The following is a 22749-nucleotide window of genomic DNA, read 5'->3' as shown; positions in this document are numbered from 1 at the left end:
CCCCTGGGCACAGTGAGCTGCCTCAGCTGTACCGGAAAGACTTAGGGAGAGGCTTTCCTGAGAAAGGCTGCTTCCTTTCTCGGAGTGGGATAGATTCAAAGAACTAGCTCCAAAGAGCAAGGCTGAGAAGGGCACAGAATTGGGAGCTGAGGAGGGGAGGCAGTTGGCCAGCTATAAGCTAAGCTTGCAGGGCCCCTGAAGGAAGGCCGGGCTCCCCACACCAAGGGGCTAGAGACCAAACAGCTGAAGCTCCCAGGAATGGCTGTTTAAGATACAGAGCGGACAATGTTCAACCTAAAGGAATGAATGACTAATAGAGTTATTTTAGGTATGCAGTAGTATTCGGTGGCCTAAGGGAGGTGAGCTTCTTGATCCCATTAAACTCCTTAAACCAGCGCTGATGAACAGAATGAGGGGAGGCAGGTTCTTTCGAGGTGGGGATGCTCAGACCCAGGGGCCTGATGGGTTGAGTGGTGCCCTTCAGGTATGTCTTATAATGGGAGGGACAGGGCCTATCTTGTTTGCAGGCAGGCCCAGGCCAGGGTCCAGTTGGGGCACAGGGCCTGGGGGAAGGCAGGGCCTGGGGCAGCCAGGCCCCCTGTGTGGGCTCAACCTGCTTGGGAGTAGTCCCTGCCAGTCTGTCTGGGGACCCTAGGGCAGGGCAGGGAGAGGTGCTAGGCAGGGCCAGCTGGCTGCCAGTGCCCTGGTCCTCGCCCTCTGCCTCTGTGAGTGGATGGGTGGGGGCGGTGGCTGTGGCGTTCCTGGCTGGGAGCCCAGAGGAGTCTTTTGTAATCACAACATGATCTCGTGTGCTGAGCAGCGAAGCCGGCGGGGAGAGGCCAGCAGAGGCCCAGCTCTGGTAGCTCCAGCTTCCCTCCTGTTCTGGCTCCCCTGGGGCTGCTCTGGAATTCTCCCGGTGCCCGCTGTTGCCATGCACTCAGCTGTGAGTGGCACCTCGCCTTTGGCGGGGGGCTTCTTGGTGTTGGGAGGGGGCTGGGACACCAGGCAGTCACATTTTGGGGGCAGCTGGGAACAGTCGAGCCTGGAGGAAGAGGGCTGTGCCTAGGCGGGCGGGGAGAGGGGGCGCGCTGGGCACGGGCATTGGCCACAATGAAGACCCTGCAGCCAGACTGGGAGGGGCCTGGGGATCTTGGTACGGGGCACAGCTTCCTCAGGGTGGTTCCCCGGCTGGGCCTGTTCACAGGCTGACTCTCTCCTGCCCCAGCTGCCAGCAGCTCCTGCTGGAGAGGCTGGGCCCGTGGAAGCGATTCTTTCGATTCTTTCCTACCGGCTGAGCACAGACCTGGGGAATGGGGTTCAGGGCCTAGGAGCCTGGAATGAAGCAGGGGCCTTTCTTTCTTCTGTGGTTCTGGGCCTGGGAGTCAGACAGCTCCCCCCTCGACCTCCCGAATCCCCTGGCAACTTCCCAGTCACGGCAGGTTCCGCTGCCAGAGCCATTTATAACTCCCATTCCAGGCTCTGCTCAGCAGCGGGGCTCCCTGGAGAGCCGGGGGAGGGGCGGCCCATTACTGGGAGCTGCAGGCCTGGGTCTGAAGGCCTGACCTGAGCCCCTGAAGAGAGGTGGGCTGACAGGACGAGTAGGCTGGGGGCTTAGAGCCTTCCATATGCCATTTCCCCATGTAACCCTGGCTCTGGGGCTGGGATCGTGTTCACTGGTGGCAAGAACATTTGAATGTGAAAGTCAGGGAGCTGGTAAGGGGCTGGCATGGCAGTCAGGAGCTCGGGCCCCTTGTCCTCTGCAGGGGCCTCAGGGGGCGGAGTCCCCATGGAGCAGGCAGGAAGAGAAGGACGCAGAGCTGGACCGGAGGATAATTGCCCTTCGCAAGAAGAACCAGGCCTTGCTACGCAGGTACCAGGTGAGAGGGCTGTGATGGGCTGGGAGGACGGACTGGGTTGGCACTCCCTCTCAGACCTGCACACCTCTGCATGGGTGCCTCTCCCTACAGGCTCTGGTTTGGGGTCCGGGGTTAGGGAGGCTCTGTGAGGAGGGTCTTGCTGACTACATGATGCCTCTGCCCCCCGGGTGTCCCACTGTGTAGGCCTGTTGGCATCTATGTCTATGTGTCTGGGGGGCTGTGACCTTGCTGACCCCAGGCCGTCCCACAGGAGATCCAGGAAGACCGTCGGCAGGCGGAGCAGGGGGGCATGGCTGTAACCACACCAGAACTCCTTCGGCCCGACGGCCTCACTGTGACGATCAGCCAGGTTCCTGGTGTAAGCCCTACCCGGGAGAGAGTTAGGGCAGGGTGGCAACAAGGTGGAGGCCCAGCTTGTGTCAAGGGAGGACAACTTCCCCTGCCCCTCTGCCTCTCCCGCTTGCAATTCTGGGGCACCCCCACCGGCTCCCAACCTCACACAGCCCATGCCACTCCATCCTTTTCTCCCCAAAGGGCCAGAGCTGAAAGGCTCCTAAGTAGAAGTCTCCTCATACCCTTCTCCAGGCCTGAGGTCCCACTTCCTTGCCCCCAAGCACAGGATACTCTTAAATCTAAACCCCAGGGGGACAGAGAAGTGGGGGCCAAATGTCACGAATAATCTGAGGGACAAAGCCCCATTGTCTGAGCACTTTAGATTTTCCCCACTCAGAAATGATGAGGCTTGGTGGCATCTTGGCTCTGGGTGGCCCCAAGCCACCTAATGCCACTGGCATGCGAATGCCCCACATAATCAGCTCCTCTGTGGGCACTGAGAGGGGCCAGGGCTAGAACCAGCCTCCAGCGCCTGCCCAGTGCTGCTTGTACGGCCTAAGGACACAGTACCTCATTCTGCAGGAGAAGCGGGTGGTCAGCCAGAACTGGACAAGGAACACCCTCGGACTGGGAGCAGGTAGTGAGACGCTGGAGGACGAGGAGGCAGATGCCCACACGGGTGCTTTCTGCATGGGGGAGCGGGTGGAGCTGGCCGTGACCATGGAAAACAAAGCCAAGGTGAGCCGGGTGGTGGGGGAAGCCCGCACGGGTGGGCAGCCTCTTTTTCCTGGCTCTGCCAAGCTGCCCATCCTCACCTCCCCCAGGCCAAGCGGATCGTAAGTGAGAAACCCAGCAAGGCAAGGAAGCAGGGGACGGAAGGGTCACCTGGAGGGGGCTTGGGCCAGAGCCCCCCCAGGCAGATGGCCGTCAGCTCGGATTCTGTGCGGAAGGTACTTCAAGAGGAGACAGAAATGTGGTGGTCCCCCTTTGCAGGAGGCAGAGAAGCTGAGTCACATATGTCCCCCATCTGTGGAGACATGGCCCAGGCAGCCCTAGAATTTCCACCTCCCTTCCTTTCCCTGGCCCGTCTCCATGTTGGGTGGGCCTTGCAGTGAGAGACAGGGTAAGCCAGAGTGGGACCCAGCCCTGCACCCTATCTGCCCCTCAGGTGGCAAAGGGCGGAGGTTTTGGGGGAGCCGGGGCCCCCGAGGGTGTCGGGGACTGGCCTTGAGCCAGGTGTGACCTCTAGATGGCAGCAGGCCCTAGTCTTGCTCCCTGCCGCAGGGCTCCTCTCCACCCCAACCCAACACACTCCCCTGCACCCGACCTGGGGACAGATGCTATTATCGTGCTCCTCTCACAGCCCAGGAAATGATATTTGGAGAGGTTAAGTAACTTGCTCCAAAGACACAGCTAAAGAGTGGATGGAAACCGTGCCTGTGGCAAACAGCATGTTAGAGAAGGAGCGGATCTAATTTTTAGAAGGGGACACTGAAACCCCGAGAGAGGAAGGGGTTAGTGACAGATGGCCACTCCAAACCCGGGCTTCTTTCTGCTTCTACTTCATGGTGCTGAGTGTCTTCTTCTTGCAGGGTTCTCGGGAACCCCGGAATCCAGGCCGAGTCCCAGGTTCAGTTTCCCACCTGGAGGTGGACTGGGACTATGCTCAGTGGAAGCAGGAGCGGGAACAGATCGACCTGGCCCGCTTGGCCCGGCACAGAGATGCACACGGTGACTGGCGCCGCCCGTGGGACCTGGACAAGGCCAAGCCCATGTGGGTGGCAGGACCAGACACTTTGCTGGGCTGGCATGTGTGCAATGCTCTGGACAGGGCTGCCTGGGGACTTCAGAGGGCTGGTGGGACCTGGTCTGGGCCCTCAGGTCAGGCCCTGGGCCTCAGGGTCTATGTGGGCATAGACTCCGCCTCTTTCTTGGGGCCCCCAGTTCTGGGGCCGGGGAAGGTGGTATTGGGGTGGGTCCTGCTGCAGCCTCTGTCCTCTCTGCCATCAGCATCTGGACCCCCATCTGTCTTCACAGGCTACAGGACTCCAGCAAGCATCGGCAAGAAGGCCCAGCTAGGGCAGGCAGCACCAGGGGTGAGCTTGCACCCAGCTGGCCCCCTTCTTTTCCTTGACTTTTTTCTCTCCTTGTCTCCCTTCCTCTTTTTTCTCTATGGGTTTCCCAAGTGGAAAGCAGCAGGGAAGTATGTCATCCTTCTTCTCCCTTACCATCACAAGAGGGCAGCATGACCTGCCACTCTCCAAATCCACAACTCTGACCTGGGGTTCTGACCCCAGAGGGTCTAGGGAGGAGGTTGATGTGGAAGTTTGTCCTGAGGTCATTTTCAGGTATTGCTCCCTCATGGAAGAAAATTCTAGTTCCCTTGGCCCTGACCTGTAAATTGCCAATCCCCTCATTATACCCACAAAGCAGCCCAGCTTCTTTGGGAGAGGTTCTAGTCGCCAAGCAGGAGTGGTGAGGGGGGCACAGGCCCCAGGCCTCCTGGTCCTCTGACCTAGGCTCCTTTTGGGAGCCCGAGAATCCACAACCGAACCAAAAGAAGGACTGACTGGTGCTGGAAGAACTGGTGTTCCTGCTTTGGAGCCTTTGTTACCACGCCCTCTCCTTTGCCTCACTTAGGTCCTAGGAGCCAACGGAAGCTGCAGCCCCCACCTTTGGGCCCTGATGGCAAAGGTGAGCTGGGAGAAGAGAAGCAGGGTTCCATGAACTGGTGAAGGAGCCAGACTGCTATGGCCTCTCTCTCCTACATTTGCAGGTGGTATGACTCGGGGCAGGCAACCCAGCAGACCCCCCATGACTCTGGCCACACACAGCAAAGCCCGGGGGACAGAGAGGCTGACTGGCAGGGCCCGCAGGTAACAGGTGGCAGGGGGCAAAATCAAGGGAGGCATTGGGGCCTCCTGATTTACTGGCTCTGCCTTGCCCCTGGGAGGTGAGGACAGCACTGGTCCACCCCCGGGGCCTCTGCCTCCTTGGCGGTGGGTTAATGAGATGAGGGAGAGGCCATCAGCAAAGGCAGCAGCAGCAAGAGCCTGGTACCCAGGGAGGCCGGTGGTAATTACAGCAGTTACCTTCCCCGGGGAAGTCAGACGTGCCTTTCCCAGGCAGCGCAGGCAGGGACACGCCTGGAGTCCCCACAGCACTCAAGATGCTGCAGGCTTGGCCATAAACAGCAGCTGGGGACCTGGGGTAGAGCTAAGGCGGGTGGGATTCTGAGGAAATGGTTGGATTTGGGGAGCAAGGTCAGGCTGGAAGCGAAGCAGCCTGGAGCCTCCCGGCTCTGAAGCTCCACAGAGGCCCGCGAGCTCTAGCTTCTTCCTGGGGAACGTGGGTGACACGTTCCCTGGCAATGAAGTGGGTGACATGCAGTGGGGCTAGTAGGAGGAGGACCCACATGTGCTGTGTTTCCACAGGTGGGAGATGAAGGAGGACGAGGAGCTGGCGAGCCAGGAGGTAGGTACTTGGGCATAGGGTGGGGCAGGCTAGGGACATGAGCCTTGAATTTGCCAGCCAGCAAAACCACCCTCTTGTTTCAGGGACGCCAAAGCGCCAGAAAAACTCTAAGCGAAAAGGAACAAGCACAGAAGCAGAGCAAGACAGAGCCGGGCGGACCCACGAGTGCCCCAGCAGCCAGCCCAGCTTTGGAGTCCCAAGAGGGACCAAGTGGGGAGTCAGGAACTTTGACAGCCAATTTGGTTCCTTGCTCACCACAGAACACTGACTTGGTTCCTCTTGACCTCTCTTTAGGCGGGATCAATAGCCCTGGGCCCAGGGAGCATGTGTGTGTGCCTAGTCCAACACCTGGGGACCAGGAGAGCCCTGGGTCCTGGCCAGATGGTTCCCAGCAGCCCTTGGGGTGGAATGGTCTCCAGGCTGAGCCAGAAGTCCAGACTTGCTCTGAGTTACAAGAAGCAGGGTCCCCAGAGTCCAGAGAAGACAGTAAGGCTAGGGCCCCACAGGGCCTGGCGCCTCGGAGCAGGCCCCCCAGAGGTACTGGCCAGAGCACAAGGGGCACAGGATGTGTAAAGAGCAGGACAGGTGGTCCTGGCCCTTCAGGAAGATGCTGAGCAGGCTGCTGGGAGCTGGAGGTGCAGGCTGGGGAGAGGAGGAGGAAAGAATAGTCTGGGTGGTGAGTGTCTGGTTGCCCGAGGTTGTAGCAGTCTGGTTGAGCAGTTTGGCAAACTGGTAGAGTGACATTGTGAGGGAAGGAGGTGCGCTTCCCTGCACCTCACGTGCACATCCCTTTTTCCCTGGTGTCCTGTGCCTCATCTGGTCTTTGCAGTGGGTGAGTTCTGTCCTGGGCCTCCTGCCACAAGCTGTGACAGGCCACAAGCTGCCCTTCCACGGTGAGAGAAGTCCAGCTCTGGCTCCTCAGGTGTCGGGAGGGCATGCGCAGCCCAGGACTAGATCTTTTCCTTCTGCTTTGCACCCATGTGACTCACAGTCCCAGACTCGGAGGATGGCCAAACTAGGGGAATCTCAGCAACTGGCTGGCAACCATCTGCCTTTCTGAAAGAGGAGGCCGAGGCCCAGAGAAAGGAGGGCAACATCACTTGCAGGGACCGAGCTGGACATAGAAGAAGAGCGCTCAGGCTCTCTCAGGGAAAGGGAGGGTCCCTGGGCAGACTTCCTCTCTGGAATGGGCTGGGAGGCCCTATGACCAGGAATCACCCTCCCTGATACCCAGGTCAGACATCAAGCACACCATGAAGGGGGGCAAGGCGATAGCCCTGCAGCCTGGGGTGATTCTTGCCAGCTTCTACTTCCTCTTCCTCCCCACCTCCCTGCACCAGGATCACACAAAAGCAAGGTCTCAGATAGGGACTCCAAAGGGAAAAGAGACACTCCGGCTAAGTATGACATCAGGATTTGTCTTCCCTACTTAGTCTCCGTTCTTGCCCCTCCCCTGAGGCCCACGTCTGGTGAATTATCTAGACTCCGCACAAGCTGTGGCTTCCTTTCTATTCAACAAACATTTCCTGAGCACCCACTACCAGCCATGTAGCCGGTGGGCGATGGTGACTTAGCAAGAGGGAGGGAAGAAATCTAGCCACCTAACAGACCCAGGCTGCACGGTAGGAGCCAATCTCTACTGTAAGTGCCCAGCAAGGGCTGGAATGTTGGTGGCAAAGGTGTCACGCACGCCCTTTGCCCTCAAGCTCTTGCCTGGATCCCCCCAAATGATATACCCCAGTCCCCTCCTCTCTAGCCCTGCCATGGTTGTTCCTTTCTGCTGGGGGGCCTGGGCCTCACCAGCCCATTTGGATTCTCTAGGATATGTCCAGGTCATGCACAGTATTTCTCCACTGTTGGGGGCCTGAGCTGTGGGGTCACAGTCTGGGCTTCCTGACTGGCTCTTGTTCCCCCCTCTATCCCCACTATTCAGGAAGCGTAAGAACCCCCCTTTTCAGCAGAGCAGACTGTTGAGAGCAGTGCCTCTCACAAATTAAGGTACAGAGAGAAGAATGTGGATTCTAATTTGGTAGGTCTGGGGTGGGCTGGAGGACTTGTGTTTCTAAGAAGTTCCGGGTGATGCCTATGCTGTAGAATATCTATGGTGAGAACTAGGGGCAAAGACAGAGTCTAGATGCTGAGGGCTGGTTGCTGGCTCTGGAGAGAGTTGGGGGACACTGTCCCAACCAGGTGGGAGCTTCCTGGCTTCAGAGTTGGGTGGGAAGCTGCCGGGGAGTGGGAAGGGTTGGTTGGCGAGGGGATGTGTGTGGAAGTAGTTGATATGCAGTTGATCAGAGGAATGTTGGAAAGGCTAGGAACATTCCTATATATGGGGAATAAGACCCCTACGAGATGTGAACAGGCCTGGTGAAAGACTCCAAGCTCGTCTCCCACCTGCTGCCCATCTATCTATGGCTTTGGAGCATGGGATGGGCGCTAGAACTCTTAGCACCCAGAGAATAGAGCTGGGGTAGAGCAGGTTCAGGTAGAGCCCGGGAATTCAGATGTCTCCCCAAGTGATCGTGACCAAGAATTTGAATTCTAAGGTTCACAAACTGCTCCCAATGCTGCCAATTGTACAGCTGCATCTTCATTAAGGGGTACATGCCAAGGACTGCTTGACTATGGGGTGGGGAGGTAGAATTTGGAGAGTTCCGAGTCAGCCCCCACAATAGGACCTGATCAGGAGAGCAAGCTGGGCAGAAGGGCGATGGAGAGACAAGGCTTCCGTGCCAGAACGGCAGGAGAAAGGATGTCCTTGGAGCCACTAGGGGTTAGAGAGAACGGACAGCGGCACAGGACGTCTTAATTGTAGGGAGTATAGCGTAAGCCAAGCGTCTCTGAGCTTTTCTCAGAAAAGGGGGGGCTCTTCTTCAGGATAAGGGAACCACCCCTTCTGCTCTAGGATGGAAGCCGCTATGGAGCGGGAAGCAAGCAGTTAGTTCTCCCTCCACAAACCTTGGCTCGTGGGGCTGGTTGTTGCTCTTCCTGGCTCCCGTGTTTAAAGGCCCGCCTGGGAGCCTTGCCCTTGGATGCCCTTCTCTTCTCCAGCCAACAGGTAAGACCACTCCTCAAAGGCGGGAAGTTGGTCAGGAGACACGGCTGCAGGAACGCAGGCACTGAGCTGCAGGAACTGATAAGGGAGGGCACAAAGGGGAGAGAGGGTCAGCCAGGAGAGGACGGAGAGCTCTCCCGACTTAGGCCCAAATCACCTTGGCAGGGGCCGCCTCACACCATCTCACACAAAAAGTTGTTTTTTGATGAGGCAGCTGGTAGCAGGGAACTGGCAACCAACAGACTGAATCTGAATCCTAGGTCTGCCAACTGCTGGCTGGGTGACCCCAGCCAACTTTAACCTCGAAAAGCCTCTGTTTTCTAGTCTGCCAAATGTGGCGAGAACCACCTACCTTGAAGGGTGGGTGAGAAAATTAAAGATGAGAATATGCAAAAGATGCCCAGCACACAGCAGGCACTCTGGACCCACCGCCTGGCAAATGAAGACACTAAGTAAATGTCTGCTGAATAAATGAAGGAGCTATTTGGTGTGACTTCTGGCTACTTTGCCTTTTATCTGGTCCTCTAACTTCTCCTCTCGCCTCGTCTTCACTGGGGTCGGTACACTCCCGGGGAAACAAGGGCTAGTTTGTAAAATTGACCCAGCCTTCCAAGATAGCCAGCTGCTTTTAATCCCCTGGGCTAGTCTTGGGTTAAAAGCCTCACGCAGTGACCGTGCTCTACAGCCACGTTCCTTTCCCTCACCCACTGGCTCGATCACATGGGGGCCCTAGGCATCCCCCCTGGCCTCTCTCTACCGGCTCCAGCAGCTCACAGTGGTTCCTCTTCTCTTCTGTTTGCATCAACAGCAACCTCACGCACTCACAGCACAGTTCTACATCAACATTTTACCCAGAAAATAAACTCTGCAGAATTTGTTCTACACCTCCGGGAGTTAAATGTTGTCATCCAAAGGAGGAGCATGACTGTATTTTGTTAGGGTCAAGGGGTGGGTAATTGTGGATCCCCAAAAGCGGGGATCCTCAGTTATCTAACAAGGTACAGGTTAGGCCACCAGCCAGCTTCTGCCCCAACCCCAGTCTGAGGGAAGGAATAACAGGAAGAGAAGGCACTTGCCCCCTCAAGGAACAGAGGAAATGGCAAGAATCCATCTATCTTCTTATTCGGGGGACTAAAAGGGAGGGGGCTGATCAAGGGAGTAAGAGAAACTAAAGTCACCGCTTCGCTGCTGCTCCAGCCATTTATCAGTGTCCACAGGCCTCGGCTAGCAGCTCTTTCCGAGTGAGGTTATCAGCCCTTCTGAGGAAGGGGTGACACAGGGTGACTGCGGCCTTCCTGCCGGTGAGAACACCAGGCTGGGGAAGGCGGCAGCGGAGCCCGCATAAAGCCTGGGCTGACACTGCTTTCTCTCAACAAGTCAGCCGGCCCACGTCACGGCCTCTCATTAAGCATCCACTTGACGCCAGGGAAGTGAAATAGCACAGGCCTGGCACCAGAAAGAACAAAAGTGGCACCCACTGCTCCTTTTAAGGACTGGCTCAAGGAGCAGCAGGCCCCAGGGCAGGAGGCGAGGCAAACACTTCAGACCCTTTGGTTGGGGGTGGGAATCTTTCAGGCCTGTCTCCTTCTTGACAACCTCTGGGGGGGGGGGGGGCCTGCTCGCCTGCAAATAACCAACAATGTAGGCTTTCCCCCTTAAGCAAAAAAGAGGGTCACAAGTCACCTTGATAGATAACCGTCTGTCAAAACAGAAATGCTCTAACCCTAAGTTACAGAACCAGGGCGGCGGCTGGGCCAGGGGGTCTCATCCGTCAGGTACATGAGAATTGCCTGGGAGGCCAGTCAAAACACAGTGCTGGGCTCCTGCCCCTGATTTCTCCCGTCTGTGGCCGGGAGCAGAAGACATTGAATTTATAACAAGTTCCTGGTGATGCCAACGCTGATGGTCTGGGCACTGGCGTAATGTTTTACACCTACACTTCTTTCCATGTCTCCATGCCTTCCCTGGAAAATATATTTTTTTGGCCTCCCTGGTAATGCAAGGGGTTGAGATGCAACCTAAGAAACTCTACACAGCCTCTGCAGCACGAGTTCGATGCCTGGCCAGGGAGCAACCCACATGGCGCAGCAGACCTCTCCTGACTCGCCCGCTGCTCCCCTCAGCAGTGTGTTTTAGTCAGTCTGCCTGTTCTGTTCCCCACTCTGCCTCTGGTGAATCCTCTCACCCTCCCCGCCCCCCCCATGCCTCTGGCCTATACCCCAGTTCTTGTATGCATAAATCTTTAAAAAAAAAAAAAGAAAATATATTACCTCATGTATACACTGCACTTTTATTCTCAAGCTTTCCAAGCCCTGTCCTAGCTAGTACCTCCATTTGCGCTCATGAATTCCCACCATTGGTGAGGAGGAAGCGGGTGGGTCAGGGGACAGAACAGTGCTATTGCTGTGTCAGTTTCCTCTCTTCCAGTTCAGGGTCCCTCCACAAAGCACACTGCCTCCCACGCTGGTCCTCATGGTGCTGTGGGCCGCTGACCTCTCAGAGACTGGTTGCCATGACTCAACACTGTCTAGAGGGGAACTGAGGGGAATCTGGCCTCTAAGACACAATGAATTCAGGGGAGACCTCAATTCATGATTCTGAACATCGAGGTAGCAGAGCGAAGTATATTTAACGAGAAAGCCCTGGTAATCAACATAATTGCTTTTTTGGACAAGATGGTTTTGGGACTTTTGAGGCCCACTATAGGCACCAAATAAATAGTTCTTGAATTAATGGCAGGAGTTTATGGAAAATATTCTAAGGAAAGTTAGACTATTATTGTTATTTAACTGATAAGCTATTAAAAAACAATTACTGAAGTTAATAAAGCAGGGCATTACAAGGAAAGATTCTAGTTGGCAATACTGTACATTTCTTGAGGGCAAGAATTGGATGGTAATTTTCTGATCCTTCAGTAGGAGTTTAACAAATGTTTATAGGATGGAATGGGGCACAGGGAAACTGGCTTAGCCCTGGATGCTCCTTTCCAACCAAGAGGACCCTGTGGATGATGCACACCCAGGAGCCACGGGTGTTTCTCTATTTAGGGCCCAGAGTTCTGAGAAGAATTTAGGTTTGTGCTTTAAAAAAAAAAAAATGGCTTTTTTATTAGTTACCGGAGGGGACAAAGCATAAAACAGGTTTTCTGGCAGTAGAAAACCACAAAATGTGTCAGCAAGAAAAACAGATGTGACCAAAACACTGCTGATAGAGCAGGTATTTTTATGGCTCAACATTAAACCAGAGGACTGGGACAAAGGAGACAATGGATAGAGCACATATTCAATGTCATCTTTGTTATACACTGCTTCAAGCTGTGGACTTCCGGAAAGAACAAGCGGGGCGAGGCAAGTACCAAAACTTGGAATGAAACCATAGCCACGGTGGCCAGTGCAGCTGTGAGTACGAGTGGATTAAGACAGTGACACCAGGGCCTGCCTGGTGGCACAAGGGGTCAAGCACCGCACTATGAAGCAATCCGCAGCCTCTGCAGCATGAGTTTGATCCCCAGCCGGACAGAGAGAAACATGGTGCAGCAGACCTCTCCTGTCTCGCCCGCTGCTCCCCTCAGCAGTGTTTTTCAGTCAGTCTGCCTGTTCTGTTCCCCGCTCTGTCTCTGGTGAATCCTCTCACCCCACCCCCCGCATCTCTGGCCTGTACCCCAGCTCTTGTATGCATAAATAAATCTTTAAAAAAAGACAGTGAAACCACAGGATACCACCTAACACAGTGATCAACCAGGTAATCAAACTCACAGTACCTATTACTGTGTGTCAGGCACTAAGCTGGTCCTGTGAAATCCATTATGGTCCCTCCCTCTACCAAAGACACCAAAAAAAAAAAAAAAAAAAAAAAAAAAAAGTGCCACTGTGGCCCCTTTGTTACTGCGCAGTAATTCCAGAAATACTGCTATTCTCTGCAGACAGGAAGGGGACAATTATGACCCCTTTTAAGTAGCTGTGGGGGCCTCCCTGGTGGCGAGGGGTTGGGGGTGGGGGTGGGAGGTTAGAAGCAACCTACGAAGTTGTCCCCAGCCACCGGCCAGGGAGAAGCCACATGGCGCAGCAGACCTCTCCTGTCTCGCCCGCTGCTCCCCTCAGCAGTGTATTTCACTCAGTCTGCCTGTTCTGTGCCCCACTCTGTCTCTGGTGAATCCTCTCATCCTCCACACCTCTGGCCTGCACCCTGGCTCTTGTATGCATAAATAAATAAATCTTAAAAAAGCAGCGGGAGCCCTAATGCTGGGGTCCTGACTTTTCAGTTCCTCCAAAAGAAACGCAGAAACAAGTTGATGCTCTCCACCCCACATTTCAAAACAGGATATAAATACTCAACGAAAGAACACACTATCTTAGAATTCCCCAGTGAAAACTGAAAAACAAGGTAGACAGAAAAGCTTCCAAAGCGGCGGTCTCATGCGGTAGGTACCATGCAGGAATCAAGAGCTATCAGGAAGAATAGCATTTCCTACGGCTAAAACTTGAAACACTTATTTGCACCTCAGCAGCAGTGGGAGCAAAGAAATGATACCCACACAAAATATCGGGGTTGCTCTATAACAGTCTCAGCGGCTTAACAAACTCCCCAGCCCCTCATGCTCCAAAACGTCACTTTCAAGAGGATTATCTCTTCCTCCAAATTCAGGCTGTTGGAACAAACGCACACACTGCGCGCAGTAACTTCTAATATAAGCAAACACCTAGCAATGATCCTGGGAGCCCAGGTGCAAAGCAGTTGGAGAGACATAATCCCCTTTTGCACAAACATCTCCTGGCTCAAAACCTGAAGGACAGTTTTGCAGCTTATCTCTAACCCTTGAAAATAAGGCTATTCTGAACGCTATTCCCCGCAACCAGGGCCCCGTTCTGCCGGAACAGTACCCTGCTCACCGGCCAGCAGGCTCTGCTGCACACACGGCTGCATGTGCCCAATGTGTGAAGCCATGTGCCGCTGTAAAACCACATGTCACCATCTACAGAAAGGAGGGGCTGACTAGAACCTGAGAAACTTTCACTCCCCTTGTGCTCTGTCTTAACAGAGAGCCATTGTGTAGGCTGAAAAGGGAAATAAAAGGGCATACTTTTCCCTGCTCCCCTGCAGACTACCAGGTGATGTAAAAGCATCCCCACCCGCTCTGGAGAAGGGTAGGCCTCAGCCCCACCCCACCCCCACGCTGGCTTCTTGCTGGGGTTTGTACTGGGCAGCATTGTGTAATAATGAGCTGAGCTTAACTGCTTGCCACATATTTTACAGTGTAACTAATCCCTTACATTTGTGTTTCTCACCCACCTCCTTTTATTGTTTGCTTAAAGAGGAGAAAAAGCCTCATCTTTGAAGCAACCTACACCTCTCTGAGCCCTCAGGCCTACACCTCCTCCTTCGTAGACAGGTTGGGGACCACCACTACATGCATGGGTTTATCTTTCTTAGTGGTAGCACTTCTTGAGCTATCTGGGGCCAGTGTTTTAAAGGTGAGAACAGAATGGTGATATTATCAGGTGACGCATACTCACCTTAGCTGTCGGTCAGCTTAATGTTTGCAAAAATTTTTAAAATGCACGCTTAATGGCCCCTAAGCTTCCTCAGTGAGGCATCTGCTTAGACTCCTTTAAAAGCAGAACTTTTTGTCAACCTTTCTAATTAAGGTCAGCAAAAGGTGGCTGAGCTAGTTCTTCACGATTGCTTCCTAACTAAGATGGATTCCTGCCACCCTTTGCAAATCAATTCAGTCCAATCATCAGGCACAGAGAACATCAGGGCAACTGCTTTTTCCTCCTACACCTATAGCTCACCACCCATCCCCCACATAGCTGTCCATTTCCTCTCCGGATCTTAATTCCTTCCCCCCAAGAAGTACGAAAGGAGAAAGGTTCAACTTACACAGGTTTACGTAGAGTTCTTAGAATGTATTTTTTGTTCACCTGAAAAATAAAACTTTTAAAAAATATACAGGACTTTTTGAGTACAGGTATATCTTAAATGGCTGAATTATAAATAACGTCTCTGGTCATTTTCACAGCTAGAGCTGGAGCTAATGTCCCAATTCCAGTGAAGGCTTTAGAGAGTCAGGAGGCCAGCAGCTGGCCCTAGGAGTGGTCTCTCTAGATTCTTTGATCCATCCCAAAGTGGATTTACAGTCCAGAATGCAGGGGTCAGGATGGGGGCAGGGGGCTGGGCTCCCAGATGGTCTCCTGAAAATTCAAAGGGTTCTTGGAATAAGAGTTCAATTTACAAATTATTAAAATAGAGACTAAAAATTCACACAATAAATATAAATTACAGGCTGTTATTGAAGTTATAAAGTGGCATTTTATGTTTCTTTCCCCAGGTCCTCACCAAAAATTTAAAAAGGCCTCAAAGGCTTCCAAAAGACTAAAGTCAAGTCAGCTGCTCAGAAATCGCCAGCCAAGACACCTCGAGGGTGCTACCAGCCTGCCCCTAGGCTCTGACAGCTCAGCTGCCATTATCTTGCCCACAACAGGACATGGCTTAGGGCAAGCTGTTGTCCTGGAAACTTGGATCAGCACTAACTGGAGTGTAGGCTAGAAAACTGGAGAGACAAACTGTTTCGAGACTCAGGTGGATAAGTTTTTGTCTCTCTTTTTTTTTTTCAAGTGCCTCATTTCCCAAAAAGGAAACACTAAGGGGTCTGTTATCTTGTCACTACCCACACTCAAATTGCCTAAGAGCAAGTGGCAGAAGGAAATGGAATCCAAATTGTAGATGTATACTTCTTGCTGCCCCAGAGCTACACATGTCATTTTCCTTGATGTTTCTTATTTCAATAAAAGTGCAGGCAGCATATAAGTGCGTCTATCAGGAGAGGTAAAGACAAGCCAATTCATCCTTCCCACGTGGGTCTGTTAACTGGCTACCAACACACAGTCCTGAGTTTGAAGTCCACTTTTCAGCCAGAGGATGTGCCCAAAGCACTGGTTTCACAACAGATTTCCTCCTAATCGCAGGGCTGCATCGTCCGTCCAGGCTCAGGATAGAGAGAAGTGGAGGGTGATTATAGGAACAAGACAAGATCTTGAGGAGAAGCAGCAGGAGGGAGGGAGGGCGAGGACACTTGTGATCCACTCTACTTACAAAAGCTTGCTCTTCCCAAAAGAATGCTGAGGAGAAGGCCAAGAATTGAAGCACAGAGGCATTGCTCTTTCCCTTCCTTCTTCTCTGGCGCAAATCCAGATACTTAGGGCTGCAACAGGAAGCCTTTCAGTGGGGGCACGAGGGTGGGAAGAGGAGGGATCAGCACATTCCCCACCCTCCCTAACCGGCTACTCCTTCTCCTAAGGTTTTCCGCGAGCCTAAGACCGCTCATATTCTTTTGTGCCATACACCTATCTTTCTGAAATACCAGAGGGAATAGGGGAAAGAGTGGGTGATTGATGAGAAAAACAAAACCAAAATCAAAACAGTGTTTGTGCCCCTTCGGCTTAGCTGCACTTCAGGGGAAAGCAAATAGCCCTTGCTTGACCCCCATTAGTCAGTAGCTAACCAGGGTGTGGGAGGAGACACATAGTTCTATGTAATTATAGCTTCTAGTGCATATGTCAACAACTATATACAGGGATCTATAAATTAAATGCATCTGTGGCCACTGCAACTAGGTTGACGTACCTGAGCTCCACTACTTTTGATGCCCGCTTCCTTGAGAGAGCGTCAGCTTATTCAAGAGCCCCTACCGCTTCCCTCCTTCCCCTGAGTCTTGGGGGAGAGCCCCGAGTCGCCCCTGGACGTCGGATACACAAGGGCGAGCGCGAGCGAGCGAGCGCAGGGGTTCGGCGCCGGGCTCTCCTCATCCCCCGCTCCCCTAACTAACGGCGCAGGGCCCCGGCGCGGCACAGTCCCGGGAAGCCCAACCCGGAGCCCCCGGCGAGTCGCGGTCCCTCGGCAGAAGGTCGGGCTGCAGGCCACGCCGCGCGCGCGCGGGGGGCGAGTCGGCGAGCGTCTGGCGCAAAGGGGGGCGTTCACTCCCGCGGGGGTCACGCCCGCGGGCTCCCCGCCCGGTCCTGCTGCGAAGTCCGGTCTCCGCGCGCGGGGACGACGGCTCCCGGCGGGCCCGGGCGCCGAGGGGCTCAGCGACCCCGGGGCGCCGCCGCCTCGTCCTCCTCCTCCTCCTCCTCCCCCGGGGGCCCCCGCGGCCGCTCGAGCGGCGCGGCCGGGGGGCTGTCCGCGGGGGGCGCGGGGGGCGCGGGCCGCGCCGCCTGCAGGGGGGGCGCGTCGCGCGGCGCCTCGCGGCGGGACGGCCCCGTGGCGTTGGGCTCCGCCGCGGCCGCCCCCGAAGTCCCGGCCGGGCCGGTGGCGTTGGAGCCGCCGGGGGGCGGCCCGACGGCTCCCCCCGAGGTCCCGGCGCCCACCGGCTGCCAGATGAGGCTGTAGTAGACGGCGAGCACGATGGCGGCCAGCGACACGGAGAGCACGTAGGCGAACACGGTGGCGAGCCGGACCCACTTCTTGTTGGTCTTGGCCGCCATCTTCGCCTTCTTGTCCCCGGTGTAGGTGGCCGGCTTGCCCCGCTCGGCCGGGGCCGCGTCGCGCTCCTTCATGGGGGGGCCCCGGCCTTTGCCCCGGTGCTCCACGGCCCCGGCTGGAGGGGGCCCGGCGGCCTGCGCGGACTGGGCGGGGGGCGGCCCGGCGCCCCGTTCCCGGCAGCTCCGCGCTCCGCCGCCGCCGCGCCTCACGCCGCCCGCTCGCGGCCCGTCGCCGCCGCCGCCGCCCCGGGCCTGGGCCAGTCACCGCCGCCAGCGCCGCCGCCGCCGCCGCCCCGTCAGCTGCTTCCCCGCCGCCGCCACAGCCGCCACAGCCGCCCGGCTCCGCGGCCCCATCCGCCGCCGCCGCCGCGCCCGCCCGGCCGCCGGCCGCCCGGTCTCCAGTGGCCGCGCGGCCCGCGCGCTCCGCTCCCGCCGCTCCCCCGCCTCGCGCGCCGGCGGCCAGGGGCGGGGGCCGCGCCGGGGCGGCCTCTTAAAAGGGCGACGCCGGGGTGCGGAAGCGCCGCGCGGGGGGCGGGCTTCTGCGGCGGCCGCGGCCCGCGGGGGCGCCCCGCGCCGAGAGAGTTAAAGGAGGCTGGTTCTTAAAGGGGCAACGTCCCGTGGCCCCGCGCGCGCGGGCGCGGGAGGCTGAGCGCCCCGGGCGCTCCTTTAAAAGGGGAAAGGCTGCGTCTGGGGTGCCGGGCGGAGCGCGAGAGCCCGGCGGGGAGGGGCGGGGAGGGGCGGGGAGGGGCGGCCCGGCGGGGAGCTGTCCGCTCCCGCCGCCCGCACCGCGCGAAGGGGCAGGCGCGAAAGCCGCAGCGGCTCGGGCCCCCAGGCCTCAGTTTACCCCGGGGTGAGAGCGATGCCGCGCGCGGGCTCCCGGCTCGCGCCCTGGGGCAGCTGCCGTCCAGGCGGGGCTCCCGGGCCCCGTCACACCCCGGGGGCCCGGGGCGTGCCCAGCTTGGGCTGCGGGGAGCCCGAAGCGCGCGCGGCGGTCGGGACTGTGGCCGTGGCCCGCCTCCCCCGCCCGGCCCGGGCTCGCCCTCGGGACTTGGCTGAAACCTTCCCGATCGCCTGTTCTGTTCGAGCCCCGGCCCGGGCTGTCCGGAGTCTCCCGAACAGTCCCCTGCTGAGCCGGTTCTCTGAACTCCCCGGACACCTTGGGCTCCACGCTTGCACCTGGCCTCAGGTCCCAAGTGCCCACAGTAGGGGCTTCCCGTCCTCGGGTTTGGACCCAAGGGACTGCGGTGAACCTGTAGTCTCCCTGCCTCCTCTTCTCAGGACCTCAAAGCCGGGGCGGTGGTTCCCGTCCCCCAACCCACCCCGCCAGCCCCCGGAGAGTTTATCCTCCCTGGAGTCGGTGTTGACAACTCCTCTCCGAGTTCACACTCTCAGTAGCCGCTTTCCCTGTGCCTTTACCACTCTTCTTCCCTCCTCTCTCCCCCTCTCCTCACTGCCACCCCCCCCTTCCGTCTCTATAAGGTTTTCCACAATTTCTGCTTCCCTCCTCCTTGAATTCTACTTCCTGTGTTCCCAGAGCTGGGTGTGCAGAACGTCTGGGTGTCTCAATGAGTGTGGGAGACTGTGTCTGCCTGAGTGTGTGGGGGGGAGAGGACTATGGTAGTGATGGGGTTCTGTGGGTGAAGCTCCCCCTTCTGTCCCTGAACCTGACTCCTGGCTTCTGACACTGTGGGGGCAGCACCCTCTCTGCTATTTCAGTCCCCTCCTCCTTCACGGAATCTTTAACTTCTAGACTCATAACACTTTGTGAGGAAATCCCTTTCCAACTCTGCTGCCCTGCCCTCCTGTCTCTGCAGGAAGACACAAGTCAGGTGGCTATCAGGGCTGACCAGCTACTGGAACCACAGACCTATAAACCAGCCCCTTGCTCTCATTCTTGAGGCCCGGGTATGAATCTGCCACTAGCAATGGCCAACTGGATGCCATTTTCAGGAATAGCCTGCCTTTTTACTTTCTGAGAAATTTCAAGGACATTGGAAGTTTGGAGTGCTTATTGTGTTCTGCAGACTGATGGGGAAAAGATAACCACTCCATGCCCACCCTGCTCCCAGGCCGGGGCAGCCCATTACGTTAAAATACTGAATTGTCTCTGGATGTTGTCCTCTTTCTGCTCTCTGGCTTTACTGGTGTACTAACTATACCAACGTGAACTATTCTTTAAAATTCCAGGTAAGGGGCCTCCCCTGGTGGCGCAGGCTGTTGAGCGATGCGCTATGAAGTTGTCCACAGCCTCTGCAGCACCAGTTTGATCCTGGCCGACCGGTGAGGGTCCCACATGGCGTGGCAGAGGCAGACCTCTCCTGTCGTGCCCGCTGCTCCCCTCAGCAGTGTATTTCGTCAGTCTCCCTGTTCTGTTCCCCGGTCTGTCTCTGGTGAGTCCTCTCACCCTCCTGCACATCTGGCCTGTACCCTAGTTCTTGTGTAAAATAAATAAATAAGTCTTTCAAAAAATAATAAAAAAATAAAATAAATAAAATTCCAGGTAAGGCCAGCCCAAAGCCTCCTTCCATATTCTTTCTTGACTGCACTCTGTATTTCTCCGGTTGCAAATTAAACTTCTTTCTTCTTGCTTGGTTCCCAGTGGAGCAGAAAAACAGCATGTCACTCCTTTCTATACTAAGGAATAATATACTTGAAGCCCTTATTCAATTCCTCTCTCTGTATTCTTCTCCAAACTAAACAGTGCCAGATTCTTTAACCTGTCATCAATAAGTCCTATTTATTATCTGGATTTGCATAGTGTCTTTTACCCCAGGAACTCAAAATGCTTTCAGATATAATTGAGCCTGATCTCCCTGGTGCCTGAGCCATTAAGAAACCATTAGTGTACTATTCCTGTTGCAGACAACTAAATGGCCCCCTAGTGGCCTGAAAGTGAATATGCTTCTCTAAGTGCCTCTCCCCCGCGAAGGGTAGGCATAACCAGAGAAATCAGGCAATCAAGCCAACTTGGGGACAGAATGGGCCCTAAAGGTCATCTTTTGTAAGTCCCCCCACAGACCCTACCACCTCCTCCACCACACCCCTGTGGAGCCCTCTCCAAAGTCAGCTAACAGGCTCTCTGTGATGGTCTGCCTTATTGTCTGCTCCTTCATTCAGCCTTTACAGGCTTTGGAAAGTTCTGATCAATTAAACAGCAGCAACATCCATGCCCTCATTATGTTCTAGGCACCATAATAAGCACTTGCACCTCTGTTTCATTTGTCACACAACGATCTATCAGGTACTTACTACTTATCTTCATTTTTAGAGCGGAGGAGTTTGCCTCAAAAAGGTTAAGTAAAATGCCGAAGATCACAGAGTGAGATCTCAAACCTGAGTCTTTCTGCTCTAGAGGATTCAGTTCTCACCTGCTCTAATTTGCCTCATACGTAGAGCTGAACTTTGTCTCTGAAGTAGTGGATGTGGGGTGCCACCCGGATGACTCCCAGGATGGAGGCTCTTTCCTCCAGCTGCCAGGAGTGTTGCCTACAAAGGACTCACAGCTGCCTTTGTCCTTGAGATTTGCCCTTGGGTGCAAAGGAAGCTGCCTCTCTCCTGGCCTTTAAGACCAGTAAATAGGGTCAAGTTGCAGCAAAACCCAGCAGAGCCTGCTTTTCTTGGGGAGGAAGAGGGTTATGCCCTCAAAGAGCTGCCCAAGTAGCTACCACGTATATACTGGCAGCAGTCAGGAGTGCTGTATGGCTGGATCAAGGGGACGCTGAATATTAAGTTGAATAAGGGAGAGGTTATTGATATGGAAGTGTTAGGGGGAAAAGGATGTCCCAAAGCTAATTCCATATAGGCTTTGTGGACTCCACCCCCACCCTTTGTGTGTGCCTGTAGTGGAGTATTCATAAGTCCCTTTAAAGCGCGCGGGTGAGGACCCACAACCAGGAACCCGTTTAATATCGGGGTTGCTCTATAACAGAAGCACTCTGCCATGAAACAGGATTTAATAGCCGACAGGGACTCTGGAACACAGGAGTGGCTCACCAAGTAAAGTGGAAATGCCAGGGCTACCATGGCAGACAGCGGAAAAAGGGTTCAAAATGCTCAGAGAAGAGGGTATGCATAGTGGATCTTCTATGTAAGGTCAGACATTTTGTAGAAAGGCCCAGAGGATACTAAGGTAATCAAAGCAACGAGGACTTGTACTGGTGAGGAACTTAGTTGGGGCTGTCCTCTGTAGACCAAGGCTAAATAGCAGGAGGCTATTCCAGAACTGGCTCCCCAATACCAATAGGAGTGATGGAGCCATGAAATAACAGAAGGCCAGAGGTTGGCAGCAAGGTGGAACATCGGGGTGGAGGTCCTGACAGTAGTTATATACATGGTAAGTAGAATATAGTACCCCTGGGGCAACCAAATGGTACTGCTCAGCTTCTACCTGTGGTCCCCATACGTTTTGGTTTCAGACTCACTTTACACACTGTCAAAAAGTGACATCTTCAAAGAGTGTTTAATGCGTGTTGTATTTACTGACTTCCACCATCTGAGAAATAAGACTGAGAAATCTGTAAAATATTTATTTATTTAAAAGTAGCCCATAATACATTCACACGAATAGCATATTTTATGAAAAAAATAACTATTTTCTAGATAAAAAAATGAATACCTGATTCCCCTTCTTCCCCCACCTTTTTTTTTTTTTTTTTTCAAATCTCTTAAATGTGACTTTATGGAAGACAACTGGATTCTCTTATGCGCTTCTGTTGGCAATATGTTGGTTTGGTTAAAATACTTGAAAAATATTCAACCTCACCCAGATATTTAGTTGGAATAGAGAGGAGCAATTTAATGGCCTTTTCAGATGACTGAGATCATGTTTTTTGAAACATCAACTCAACAAGTAGTATTTTCTTACATGTAGTGCAGGACTGCAATGTAGAATATGAAACAAGAGCAATTAACTTTTTGTACTTGATTACATTAAAGTCTATTCATCCACCTGGCACTGAGTGACTTTTTTACCCATGCATGATTTTATAACATCCTGCTTTGGTCATTTGGAAATATTGCTTGACTGAGTTATGCAGATCTAAATATTGCTTGACTGAGTTATGCAGATTCACATTATACAATATTTTTTAAAATACAGTATTTTTAAAAATCCCGTTTTTAAAGATTATAAGTTTTTGAGAATTTGTCATGCCAGTTGAGAGTATATGCAAGTTTCCTAAAATTTTAATTTCACTTAAGAGCTCAAATTTTATCATTAGCCACAAACACTATCAGTTGCTTTCCTCAAAGTGGATGACTTCCTTGGTTCAAATTAGAGAAAACGTCTGCCAAATAACCAAGTTTCAATAACCATAGTTTGTCCGTCAGCTATTCTTTCAAGTGGAAGCGGTGTTCCATTTTTAAAAATGGCTAATTTAACTGGTAACTCAATTACACAAATGCTTTTCCTTGAGAGAACAATTATATTTCTGCGGGTTGTAGAGTACTGTCCATTTCATCCAGAATTTTTAAAAGCCATGTATTTAATGGTCATGATTTAATAAAATTTAATAATTTTTATTGTTTTATTAAG

General features: G+C 54.2%; 2 protein-coding genes across 2 annotated transcripts; one reads left to right on the top strand and one right to left on the bottom strand.

Annotated features, from left to right (window-relative positions):
- Positions 1 to 1337: 1337 nt before the first annotated feature.
- Positions 1338 to 6389, top strand: CCDC9B (coiled-coil domain containing 9B; the record flags this gene model as incomplete). Its single annotated transcript, XM_084239709.1, has 11 exons — positions 1338 to 1439; positions 1764 to 1877; positions 2128 to 2235; positions 2793 to 2948; positions 3035 to 3160; positions 3803 to 3984; positions 4248 to 4306; positions 4851 to 4904; positions 4987 to 5086; positions 5645 to 5684; positions 5768 to 6389. The coding sequence occupies 11 exons, from the start codon at positions 1338 to 1340 to the stop codon at positions 6296 to 6298; spliced, it is 1572 nt and encodes a 523-aa protein (XP_084095835.1). The 3' UTR covers positions 6299 to 6389.
- A 10431-nt stretch (positions 6390 to 16820) lies between these two features.
- INAFM2 (InaF motif containing 2) lies at positions 16821 to 17291 on the bottom strand (the record flags this gene model as incomplete). The annotated part of the gene is made up of 1 exon (XM_084240601.1): positions 16821 to 17291. The coding sequence occupies one exon, from the start codon at positions 17289 to 17291 to the stop codon at positions 16821 to 16823; it is 471 nt and encodes a 156-aa protein (XP_084096727.1).
- Positions 17292 to 22749: the final 5458 nt, after the last annotated feature.

The sequence above is a fragment of the Talpa europaea genome, assembly GCF_964194135.1.
Source record: "Talpa europaea genome assembly, chromosome: 8".
NCBI classification, from domain to species: Eukaryota; Metazoa; Chordata; class Mammalia; order Eulipotyphla; family Talpidae; genus Talpa; species Talpa europaea.
The sequence above is the reverse complement of the archived record's forward strand: the minus strand, read 5'-3'. Positions and strand labels throughout refer to the sequence as shown.